This window comes from Cyrtonyx montezumae, unplaced genomic scaffold (assembly GCF_038088225.1).
Source record: "Cyrtonyx montezumae isolate F1298 unplaced genomic scaffold, pur_monq_1.0 scaffold_19, whole genome shotgun sequence".
NCBI lineage: Eukaryota > Metazoa > Chordata > Aves > Galliformes > Odontophoridae > Cyrtonyx > Cyrtonyx montezumae.
Window position 1 is genome coordinate 4,769,171 of NW_027071925.1, and position 12,798 is coordinate 4,781,968.

Below are 12,798 nucleotides of genomic sequence, written 5' to 3' on the forward strand. Positions count from 1 at the left end.
AATGTGCAGGGGAGGGACTGTCTTTTAATATTTGTAACAGATTGCTGTTGTTTTCTTTTCCCTAAAGATATTTTTCAGAGCTGGAAACTGACCCCAGCTTTTGGGAACAGGAGTTCCTGCTGTTGCCTTCCTGCTTGATGTCCTGTTTGGCACTGCTGAGTACCATGGCAGGGATGCTGGCTGTGAGGAGGTTTCAGGGCTGGCAGCACTGACCTCGTGCTGCTGTCAGGAAGCAGCAGGGGAATGGTTCCTACAGGGCTGGCAGTAACCTAGTTAGAAAACACCTTACATATGCCTGCTTTTGAGCTAGCTTATAACATACAATGGAAGTGAAGGCAATGGATGCTTTTAATCATCTCATTAGCTAGCTGTGATGATTCTGTGAGTGCGTATAAATGCAGTGTAATTCTGGAAAATTAAGCAGATGTTTTCAGTGTGCTGTGCTAACAATGATAAAACAGTAGGCTGGTTATTTCTGATTAATTTTGTGTAACTGTGACATTGTGTTTCCTCTGACTCATAATTATTCCATATAAAAAAGGTCTGTAGTCTTAAGGCCACATCTGAATCGTATGGAAGTGAAAGCTGAAAAATGTCTTCCGGATGTGTGCTTTGCTGCAAGAGGCACAGCATTTTGGTTTTCAGCTTTATTGTTTGAGTTTCTGAGAGTGCACCTTTCAGCTGCGTGCTGCCTTGTTTTCTCCTTCGTGGCTGGGAGCTCAGTGCTGCAGTGGCAGTGCCTGTGCTTCTCCCCTCCATCAGCACGTGTAGTGTAATCAGAGCTGAGGAGCTCGCAAGTTTTGTTTTTCAATCTTCAACGTGAATTCTCACAAAATTAGCTTAACAACAATGTGGCAGAACGTTATCTGGCATTAGCATCACGTCTGGGAGGAGAGCTTATCTAATCCACCATCTGCTGGGAGAGAGGAACAATGTCTTCTACAGGGGAAGAGGATTCTCATAGCAGGAGTTCTGTCAAAGCTAGCAGGTCTGGTCAACCCTTGTGATAACAACAAGTTTCTGTGCTGGGTCACTTTCTCCCAGGTTTAAATTAAACGTGCTCATTCATAGGAGCTAAAACCACTTGTTTATTCATCAGGTGTTTGCTTCTCAGCATAGCTGTGTGAGTATATTAATGTCTTCAGTAACAGCAGTTTAAAGGCATGGGGTTTCCCTTTCTGTTAGTCCCAGGCAGCAATACTTGCAAATCTGTGAGCTTGTCCTCCCGACAGCGCTCTTGCAAATAACAATCCCAAGTGCTCCTTAGCTTGGACAGATGTAGGTTTTTGGTTTTTTTCAGAACAAATTAATTTCAGTCATCTTACAGGAACGATTCAGCATATTTCTGTATAACTGAAAAGTTCGTATTATTGCTGTTACTCTGTCTGAATGGCAGTTGCAGTTGGCAACTGTCAGTTGCCCCAGAGTAACAAGAAGTGAAGCGATAAGTGCTTTGTTGATAGTAAGGGCACTTTCATTGAGCTGATCCAGGAATGTGTGCATCACTCTGCTCTGAGAGCACGTTTCTGCTGAAGAAGCCACAGGATGGTTATGGCTGCTGCGAGGCCTTCGTCTAATTGCTTGTTTACAGAAACTGCTGAGACACGAAAAAGGGAAGATTGGAGATAAATATGTATTATTAATAATTTTGATAACATTTCACACAGGGTAGCGTCGCACAGTTTATTTACTCTCCTTGCAGTTGTTAGTCCATGCTTGCTGCTTTGCTTTAACCTTTGGTTAGCCCTGCGCTTGCTCCGTGTCTCGCCCTAATGAGGAGTTACTTCCATGGGGGAGTGGAGCAATCTGCTCCCAGTCTGACTTTGCTGGATGTTCTGAGACTGTAAAACAAAAAAGTTGATGGTGGGCCCTACCCTCCTTTGCCCTTCATGCTTACTTTGTAAAAGAATGTTTTGCTTCATCATTATCCCTAGAAATCTGACAAGGTGTGTAATTACTAGCTGATACTCCGTGTTCACTTTTAGCTCGTTAATTGTTCATCTCCTAGTGGGCAAATATTTATACTGTGTGTGTCACAGCTTCTTTGACTTCTACTCAGTAAGACAAACTGAGAGCTGAGCAGGAGCTACCTCCCCATCAGAGCAGAGAGGGACTACCAGTGTACAACAGCCATCAAGGCTGCAGTGCTTCACACTGCTCAGAAAGCAGAAAATTCATCTAAATGTTCTCCCCACCTGTGGAGCCCATTTATGAGGAAGCCTGGAGAGCAAGTCTTTCTGTAAGAAACTAATAGCCACTGCCATGTGGTTTGACTGCTTTGTAATTATACAGCTGTGAAGAGCTAATGCTCTTCCACGCGGTCTGTCATGCCTTTCTCCTGAAATAAAAGACATGTTCAGTATTGTCATTATCTTCTTTTGTTATTAGCATACAGGTTAAGTTTTACAGAGAAGTGCAGTAAGGATTGTTAGGTGATTTGAGCATAGGTCATTTCCACCCAAGGCATGGCATCAGTGTTTGTGACAGCAGGGCAGACAGCAGGGACAGGTCTTAGCTCACATGGGCAACTTGTGAAAGCCCAAGTGTGTCACTGCCTCCTCTGGGATTAGAGTGGAAAAAGAATATTTAAAGAGTCAAAAACTTAAAAGGTTGCAGAATTTGTGAAATAGCAGATGAAGCTTCTCTGTAGCTCACCAGGGTGCTGTGCTAGGCCAGAGGAATGAGTGTGCCAGGCTCGTGGTTTGTAATACAAGTATCCCGTTCCCCCTAAACTCTTGTGAGACATTAATTTCCTCTTGAGACAGATGGAATTTCTTATTTATAAACTTGGTAAAGAATGAGTTTTCTTAGTCAACTGTATCACTCAGTTGGGGAAAAAAAATTAATAAAAAGGAAAAAATGGAAAAAAAGGAACTGGCCAAAGTGTTTGTCTTTGAAAGGGACGTGTTCTGTTAGCTTGGATAATTCTGCATGTGGGTCACTGTGCCAGGTCTTTGCTTGCTAGCTCCTCATGAAAGGGCATTGAAGGCACTGCATACATTAACATGTCTTGGCTCTGTACATTTAAGAGCCTTTGAGTGCCACAAATGAAAATTTGGGGTGGCTGAAGTGTTTATTTTGTTCACCTGTTTCACAAAGGCCCGGAGAAGGCTGTTTTTCTGTGACTGCAAAGATCTGTTGCCTTTTGATGGCTCTTCGCTGGTTATTTTCAAAATGAAATTGAGGTTTACTTTCCTGAATTTCCGAATCCACCAATTCAGTAATTTCTGTGCTCTGTCCAGGTGGCTGCAATTAACCCAAACCATCCTCTTGCTCAAATGCCTTTGCCTCCATCGATGAAGAACTGCATTCAGTTGGCAGCATGTGAAGCTAATGAATTGCTCCCTATGATCCCTGATCTGCCGGCCGACCTTTTCACATCATGCCTTACTACACCAATCAAAATTGCTCTGAGATGGTAAGTATCATCTCTGTTACTGAAGGCAAGTGTGTAATTTGTGTTGTTGGCTGTTGAAATGATAGATTTTTTTTTCCATCCAAATGCTTCATTTAACCTAACATTTCTCTGCAATATTGAATTATGAGACTTGAACTATTCATGTGGGACGGACTGATATTAATCAGAACTAAAAAGGTGAAAAAACTGTTATCTTCTACTTATTACATTTTAGATTCCAGCTCAATATCTAGGTTTGCTCAGATTAAAGGATTTACTGTTCTGGGAATTAAATATCTGCTTCTTCAGAGAGCAGAAATAGTACATAGTGCAATAACAACTCCTTGCAAATTGTCCTTCATACAAATGATATTCCAAATATTGCAGTTGCTGTAAATAATGCGGCAGCATTAAATAATGCTGTAGTGAAAGAAACCAAGCAATAAACCAAAGAAAGATGTTACATAAGGATACAAAAACCTGCTAGATACAGGAGGAGCTTTCAGAGAGCAGTGTTCTTACCCAGCAGCAGAGAGGAGCAGGAGCAGTTGAGTGCCAGCTGAGGACGTGGTATCAGGAATCTGGTGTGTGCCCACAAGTACAGAGCTCTGTTGATTCATTCCTATCAGCACATTTCAGTTGATCCTCTTAAGGTTATTTGTAGTCCAGAATGAAAAACTCCAGGTCATTTGCTAGACTAGGTTTAAACAGGCCGAAGCATATAGACGTGGCAGACAGTCATAAGCAATTGAGTCAGTGCATCTTCAAGAGCTATGACTTGTCTTTTGGAGATGCTCATAATAACTTACGAGTCCTACATTCCCTCTGAGTTCTACGAGCAGCAAACAAGATGACTTAATGTGTCCAGGGTCTGGTTTAGATCCATAGTGCCTTCAAACATGTAGCTTTTGCTTGCAAGCACAGGCAAAAGTCTTTGATAGTTTAGCGGGGCAGAGAGCTTCAGTGATGTGAGGAATATCTAGGAGGGAACATTTTGGGAAGGTTACATGAGAAAATGGTTTTCTAACCCATGTGTCAGGGACCTGGAGTCTGAAGTTGGGGGAGGTTGGGCTGGGATTTCTGCCAAGAAATGGCAAACCTCTGAATGAGTGAGGCAGCTGTGCACTCCTCTCATTCCTCTAATGTCATTTTTGTATTACTTTTTCTATTGTAAAAAATTAAAAATGGTTGTTTTTCTAAGATAAGTTTGGTTGCAATATTAGGCACTCATTGAAACTCACAAGTGAGCACTTGGAGACAGGTGACAGGGTTGAGCTTCCTGCTTAGCCAGAGGCTTTTAATCTCATCTAATCCTGAGAGGATGGGGTGCTTCCCTTCTGGGCAGGTGGGGGAAGGAGCATGCTGGCTTCCAGAGCAGCCTCTGCCTGGCAGTGCTTCAAGGCGAGCTGTCTGCCTTGGCTGGGGCCTCGCCTGTGCACCAGGTGCTGCTGTGGTGCTGGTAGGCTGCTCCTGAACTCTGCCTACAGCGTGAAAATTCTCAAGCTGCCTGCATAAATCCTGCTTTCTTTAAAAGCTAAGGAAACATGGCAAAATTCCTTTAGGGGAACTTTGAGAAATAGTGTGTTACTATAGTGCCAGGGAACTACTTTTATCATATGGCTGCCATCAGATCACTGCTAGCCCAGCAGCGTGATGTGAAGCAGTTAAAGATTTCAGCTGTGTTTATCTACAGAGGGAGACTTTGAAATTGAACTCAGTGTTCTACCTGGTTATTTCAAGGCTAGCCACTGGTGACAGTGAGTGCAACTTGGCAAATACAAACAAATGTGGCTTTTCTTCTTAAAAAAAAATTACGTTTTGAAAGTAGTGCAAAACCTATAAGTAAAACAAAAAGCACCAAAGGATTCAGCAAATGAAGGTTTGAGCTCAAGTTCCAGGGAGAATATTTTCATCAGGACTCCATGTTAGGGCGCAGCAAGGAAGAGTTAAACAATTGCTTCTCAGGTTGTCTGAACTGAGGCTTGCAGTTATTCTGAGTAACTCATTATTGTGAATATGAGTTAAATCAGTACCACAAAGATGCAGAGATACTGCTTAACTTCTGTTTTCACTACTTCATGAAGACTTTGTGGGAATCCATAGCTTTGGTCTCTGTTGAGGATTAACTGGCTTGCAACAAACTGAAGCTTCTCGAGTAAAGTGAAGGTGTTCTCTTGTAATGCAGAGCTGTACTTGAGTTTGAGTGATTGTTAAGGTGAAGATGTGAAGGCTCAGGAAAAGTTGTTCCCGTTGGAAGGAAGTCCCCTGGAACATATAACCCCTTACACAACAGTGTTTAACTCACAGCTTGTATTTTTCTGGATATTATGATCTGTTCTGGAGTCTTCTGTTGCTGCATCTCCATGGGAACATGGCTGAGGGGTGACCAGGGCAGGTTCTCGAGCAGAGCTGCACCTGGTGTAAGCATGAGATGCTTGGAGCTGTCTTGTTTGTGTTTGGCAGGAAGCATTGTCAGAATACTCTTCAAGTAAGGGATTTAAAACCATGAACCACAGCTATCCTTGGTGCTGATGCAGGTGGGTGCTGTGCTAACTCCTGGTTAGTGAGGCATTTCCTGCTACATCTAATCCAAACATTATGTGCGTTGCTTCTTATTGCATGTATTTAAAACAAAACATCTCGTCTATAGTCTGCAGATCACACTCCTTTTATATTCCCCATCGATTGGCGTCATTACTGTTGTTCTGTAAATAAGAACTTGCTTGTAGACCGTCGTTATTCACTGCACTTAACAGGATAGATGCAGAGCCAGACCACCCTCCACATCCAGTTGCTCAGTGCAAGCTGTGTGTTGGTGTGCTGAGGCAGGCAGTTAACCAAAAATAAAGATATAAGCCTTAGTCATTAAACCAGTCAGGCTCTTTTGTTAAAGCTGACCCAGGACGCTGCAGAATTATTTTTTAAACAGAACACTTTTGCAAAGTCCAGACTGACAGGTTAATGAGGTTTCACATGTGGGATTTGTAGGCAAATGAAAGCTGGATGAAGAAATTCCTGTACATCCCATTTTGTGTTTGTATTTGGAATAAATTGATTCACAAAATCACTTAACAAATCGAGTTGCAATTGCATCCGCTTCAGTCAGGGGGAAAAAAGAAAAGTGGTTAGTAAGAGAAAGACAGATCGATGGCGCACGAAACTCTTAATAAAACCGTCTGACAGTTTCAGATCTCTGCTGTCTGAGTGCTGGGTAGCTCGGTACTGATTGTCTTCATGTGCAGTCAATGTTGAGAGCTGACATTCCAAGTGTATGTTGCAGCTCTATATAAGGCAGGCTTAAAGATAAGACATATGGATTGTCAGTCTTGACTGGCCTAACCAAGGAGACCCAGCTATTGCAGGGACAGGCAGAATGGTGCATTGTTTTGTGCAGATCTCTGTGTCTCTTGCACTGTCTGCAACAACAACAAAAAAAAGCAGTTATATTGGAACTTGTGATCAGTGGTGTCAATCCCTGAAGGCAGAAACAAGCTGCAAGTGTAATTTCACAATTTTACACTTGGAGGAGAAGGCTGTAATTGTCTAGACTGTCTGAAGGACCCACTTACATAAGGTTGTGGGGCTCCTGAAAAGTACAGGAAATCCCTCAAGCCAAAAAAGTTTGGAAGCAGCTGGGACTCGTGCCTGGGAGTAAGTGCTGGGCTCCTGACAGCTGGTTTTGTGTTGGGTCAGTTGAACATTTATTTTTTTTTCCAATCTATGTATTTTGTATTTCTGCTTGAGAGTTTGGGGGTTTAACTGAACCAAACCCCCGGCCTTGACTTGGAGAAACTAAGTTGAGTTTCAAGATATTCCTGGGTTATCTGAGCAGGATCTGAGCATTGTTATGCATGTTACTGCTATTCTTCTCTACTGCCTGCTGTGTATTGGTACTTCTGCAGTTCTGACTTCTCCTGCCTGATGACACCAACCATCCACTTGAGACATCACGTTTGGAGCCTTGGAGCGATGAGAGGGAGGTTGCAGATACAGGATGAGGAACATTCTGTTTACAAGTACATTTTCTTGGCAATCACTGCTTGTTAGAGAGGAAATGCAGATAGTCTGTTAGCAGTTACATGGGGTCTTAATGAACTCATCTTCTTCAAAGTTTTCAGAGGATTTTTAGAATGAGTGCTCCAATAGGCAAAAGCAAGAAGTGCTTGTTGCCTCACTCCCATTCAGGTTGGTATTAAACAGATCTGTGACAAAGGCAGAGTGGTTTTCTTCTCTAAGTCAAATTCTGTCCGGTTGTATGTTGTCAACTTTGAGGAGCCAAGGCTTGACCAAAATAGCTGAGATGTAAGCTTGTTTACAGCCTTGCCCACGGTGCAGCTCCCTAAGGAAAGTGCAGAGTGACAGCTGTGCAGCGTGTTTAGTACGTGAGGATGTCTGTTCATAGCTGACCTCAAAGGTGTGCACATCTCAGTGCTGCAGAGATGGGAGGAAACGCTGACACAGTGGCATTTCTCATGTACACATGTCCTGTGTACATCTGCATGCACAGGGAAGCTTTCTGCTTCTCAATACAACCAACTACAATTGAAAGCCTCGTGTTCAGGAGGAGTCCTTGCAAAAAGGAGGCTAATATATTTGTTTGCACTGAGGCAGATGCACTCCTCTGCCCTGTGAGACCCCGCTCATCAGCTCGGGGTCCCTTGCTGTGGGGCTGGCAGCTCGTCCTTCTTCTGCAGCATGCCTTGCTGCTTGCAGCTCTGTCCTATTAATCTGGGAGCTTATAAAGTACTGCTGAGTGCTGAGGTCGTATCATAACTCACACGAGAGGCTTCCAAAGTAAACACAAAATGCTGTGTGACGTGGTGATAGGTGGAACCCTTTTCTTTGTAGAAAACAAATGTGTAACAGCCCAAAGTTGTGCAGGCTCTGCTTTAATCTTTCCAGATATGTCGTAATGTAGAGACATTGAGCAGCACAGTGAGAAAGTGTTTTGGCATCCACAGTCTGCAGGGAGATTCCAGTCTGATTCCAATAACCTAATTGTGCCGTGCTGAGATCTGCTCGCAGTGTCTGTCTGGGAGTGGTGTTTCCCTCCGTGGCTCTGTAATGCAGCATTGTGAGGTGTCTGTGTCTTCAGGGATTGCATAGGGGTTCTGCTGTAGAACTCAAAGACAGTTTTGTGCTGTTTCTTAATTTTTTTTTTGTGATGGATGGCACACACCTCAGAAAAGCAGCCTGGAGAGCACTTAGGTTTTCAGAACCCATCCCTGGTCTTGGCAATAATGGATGTCCTGCAGGCAGAGGGGACCACAGGGACAACCAGAGTGTCTGAAAGGTTTCAAAACGAGCTCAGCACATCTTGATCTTTAGAGAAGTAATTGTTCTCTGCAGTGCTGGGAGAGGATGTGGGTGTCATGGAAAGGAGGGGCTGGGGAACCCCGGCTGCTGTGGGGCCTCAGCTCCGGTGCAGGGGCTGAATGCCAACCTCTCGTGCTGCGAGGTGTGCTCTTAAACAGCAAAGAGCAGATTTCTGAATGCTGAGAAGCAGGCCGCCGTTGTAGCGACACAGAGAGGAAGTCCTTTCTCCATCTGGCAGAGCTGTTGTTCCTCGTGGAGCTGCGGTTTCCCAGCTCTGCTCTCCAGACCACAGAGCACATCCCAGCAGTGGGGCTGGCGGCCGTGCTGCCTCCCACCCACGCCCGGTGCAGTGCTGCACTGAGCAGTCCTGGAGGAGCAGTACTTGCAGCGCTGAGGAAGTGGAGTCAGCATTTCCTTAATTAAATAACTGTGATGTTTGGACATGACACATCACTCCTGGCTTCCCTTGCATGCCCTGCCTGCAGAGCCGGCTCCTTGGGGACGCTGGGCACCGCTCCCCATTCTGGGGCCTCCCCAGGGACCCCACTCCCCCACAAAGCAGAGAGCTGTCACCGTGATGGATCCCAGCTCTGACACCCTGCACTGGAACTGCCATATAATCATGAGTGTGACAGAAATGGGAGTGTGACTCCGGTTACGTGGGGGGAAAGTTTTCCACCCAAACATTATTTTAAAAGCAGAAACACTGTCATAAAGAAACCTTCTTCCACGTTGTTTTTTTTTATTCCCAGACCTCACAATTAAATATACGATTAGCATGCTTTGTTTTTATTCTCTCCCCCACAGGTTTTGTATGCAGAAGAGTGTCAGACTGGTGCCAGGAGTCACGCTGGATTTGATAGAGAAGTAAGCCAAGTTTTGTTTGTTTGTTTGTTTTCCTGTGTTGCTCTATTTCCTGGTTGTTTCCAGCATTTCTCTTGTTTATCCAAGAGGAAATTTCCTGCCAGCCTTGTGCAGGGTCCCTCCCTGCTGGGTTTGCTGTCTGTGTCCTGCCCTGGCTGTGGGTGCTTGTGGGGATGCGCCCACCCCACGTCACCAAAGCCACCATGAGCAGAAAAGCACTCACCAAAAACACCACCTTCCGTTTCCTCACCGTGCTGCCCTGTTAGCCTTCCTCTGATAGCATTATGTTTCTGACTTAACACTGAAACGAGCTATAATCCTTTTACACAAAACATATTTGAGCATAATTACTGATTCTGAAGCAGCTGAGGGGAGAAAGCTGTTCGTAAATCTCCTTCAGTTTATACCAACAAGCTGCCCTTTGAAATAATAATTGCCCACCAGAGTCCCTGCTGGCTTTTCAGATTTTTTTTTTAATGTGAAGCATGTTCTTAAAGTCAGGGCAGTCGGTGCAGCCATTCTGTTCTCCCCATGGGTTATTTCTGAATATCCTATTCTGGGAACACTGATACACACACGCGCAAACCAGGAGTAATTAATTAAACACAGTTCAGTTTCTGAGGAGTTTGGACGCTGGAAATATCATTGTCAAGATGAATTAGAGCAGGCTGCACGTCTGCACTTCTGATGTGTGGATGCCCACGGCCTGGTTACCATCCTTTGTCTGAGACAAAAGCTGCAGAACCGAGAGGCATCCTGAAGGGTTGGGGAAGCAGGGATCTGGGTAATAAGCATGCTTTCAAAACAGAGAGATATTTCCAGACTTCCTTATTTTTCTAATAATCTTCTGAATGGTGTTGTGAAGCACAGCACTCATTCATTGCTCATGCTGCCCGTAGCAAACCGTCAGTGATAACAGAGGCAATGAGGTAAGGTAAGGTTGCATCAGCTGACGTTTCTTGCTCGAGTTTTGCTTTAGTAAATCATTCACTGTTGAGTAACTTGCATGTTTCTCATTCTGATGAGGTTAAAGATGCTTCTCAGTGCCATTCGTTCTTCCATGGTGTGTATTTTAGGAGTCGACAGACTTATCAGGAGTATCTGGGTGTTTAATCACGCTAATTTTACATGTGTAAATCTGATTATCCTTTCTCATTTCGGTTGGAGAAACAAAGCATTGATTCTGCAAAACTGTATTTCAGTGGCAGTAGTCTTAACCGGAATTAAAATCATTTTTCAGCTTTCACGAGCAGACATGGGACCTGCCAGGCTGACAAGCAGATGGTTTAAGTTGTGTTTATTTCCTAAGTTCAGTTGTTTCCTGCCCTAATGCAGTATCTGGTTATTCAAACCATGTAGCCACGGACTGCCAAAATAGGATTTAGACATAAGTTGTTTCCAAACCCAGATCAGTATGACCTACAGTGGGAGATTGTTTTAGGGATCATTTAGGGAGCTCATTAGAAGAAACAGAGCTGACTTCTTTCTGAACCAGTGGGCTCATCATCAGTGCAGGCTGGGATCTCCTTGGGTCACTGAATAAATGCAGAACAGTGACTGTGTTATGTTAATTGTGATTAACATTCTGCTACAAGAGCATATCCAATCAGAGAACATATGGCAAGGGTCAGTGACAATCTGAGCCAGGTAGCTCAGGAGTTGGCTTCACTGAACCTTTGTGTTACTGAGGGTTAGAAACTCTTTCAAACGGTTTACTGGAAAAAAAAAGTCAGTATCCTTGTTGATAGTACCACTGCATATGTGGATTCTGTAGGGTCACGGAATCGTGGAATGAGCAAGGTGGGAAGAGACCCTCAAGGTCACCAAATCCAAGGTTGTTTTAAAGACTCTCTTCATGGGGGATGTGCTAGAAATAGGTTCCTGTTGGTATCAGATATTTAAACCCCCACATCATAATATGCTACATTTCATCTGCTGTAGAAAACACATGTTTTTTATTGCAGTCCCAAGACAGCCCTAGAATACTTCACAATTTGCCTTTGTGTGTATTATAATTTATAATTCAGTTGTCTTTAGAACTGTGGAGAGAGTTTATATTCTAATTAGGCTGCAGACTTTGAGACTAAATTAGTCTGCACCTTCTTTGAAGGGCCCAAATTTGCAATTATTCAGACTAAACCAGCATCCTGATGAATAAATGCATGGTGTATCCTGATGCACGTTTCTATTACAAATCTACTGAGATGAAGCCAAAAAAACCCAAAATCCCTAATTTAGAAATAAAGATCTTTTCTGGAGCCAGGCAATAAAACGTAAAGGAAAAAGGAGAGGACATTTAGGTCGGTGGAGTGCTGAGATTGGGAAGCTCTGGCTGCCACTTCGTGAGCCTGTGCCCTGTGGCAGTGTTGATGTCAGGCATCCCTGCCAGCTCCATTGGTCTCTTCTGCTCGATGACAAGTTGTCCTGTCATCTCTGCCAGCACAGCTGGCTGCAGGGCTCCTGAGTGCAAGGAACTGAGGCTTTATTCTGCCTTCCCACATTTTTAGGAATACCCTAAGGGCAGTGTAACTTAGTGTAGAGAGGGTACCGAGAGCCGGGGGTGTACGAGAGCACGATCATCTGTGTTGCCTCATTATGCTCTCCCTCCTGAAACCACATTCTCAAAAGAGTGACAACGGTATCTTGCTTTCCTGGGATTTTTTTTTCCCCAGGTCCATTTGATGCCTGGTAAAGAGAGGGAAATCTTGTCCCCTGCTGCCAGGGTTTGTCACAGAGGACCTATTCTGAATGTCACGTAGGCAGGAGGCAGTGGGAGGGATCTGTCTTGCTGCAGCTCATGCTGCTGCTGCTCCCGACGCACAGAGCCCATCTTGGGGCTGTCACTCACCAGCAAAAATCTATTTATAAAAATCACTAGAAATAATAAATTTGAGACTATTATTAATTTTGTTTCCATTTTAAGCATTATGGACTGTCAGGGACCAGAAGTTATTAATGCTTGAGTGTCTATTGATTATTGATGGTGTTCAGCAGGAGCCTGTTTAAAGACAAAGTAGGAAAACTAAAACCCCAAGATATCTCACAGCAAAAATAATGTAATCAGAGAAAATGTAGAATTTTTGCTGTGATATAACAAATATCTTCTGTGTGCCCTCAGAACTTAATTGGTTGTGTCAGAATGGCACATCAGAGGACAGGCAGTGGAGTACAGTGGGTCACTTCCTAATTCTCCTTCCAGGCAATCTCAGCTGATCACCACA

General features: G+C 44.0%; 1 protein-coding gene across 3 annotated transcripts in view; it reads left to right on the forward strand.

The window, feature by feature from the left end:
* The window catches only part of RPTOR (regulatory associated protein of MTOR complex 1), a 117,818-nt gene that overhangs the window by 34,651 nt on the left and 70,369 nt on the right, over window positions 1-12,798 (forward strand). For all 3 annotated transcript variants that reach the window (XM_065735324.1, XM_065735325.1, XM_065735326.1), the window contains exons 6-7: window positions 3,243-3,418; window positions 9,521-9,580. In XM_065735324.1, the coding sequence (XP_065591396.1) occupies window positions 3,243-3,418; window positions 9,521-9,580 (236 nt within the window). The remainder of the gene's footprint in view (window positions 1-3,242; window positions 3,419-9,520; window positions 9,581-12,798) is intronic.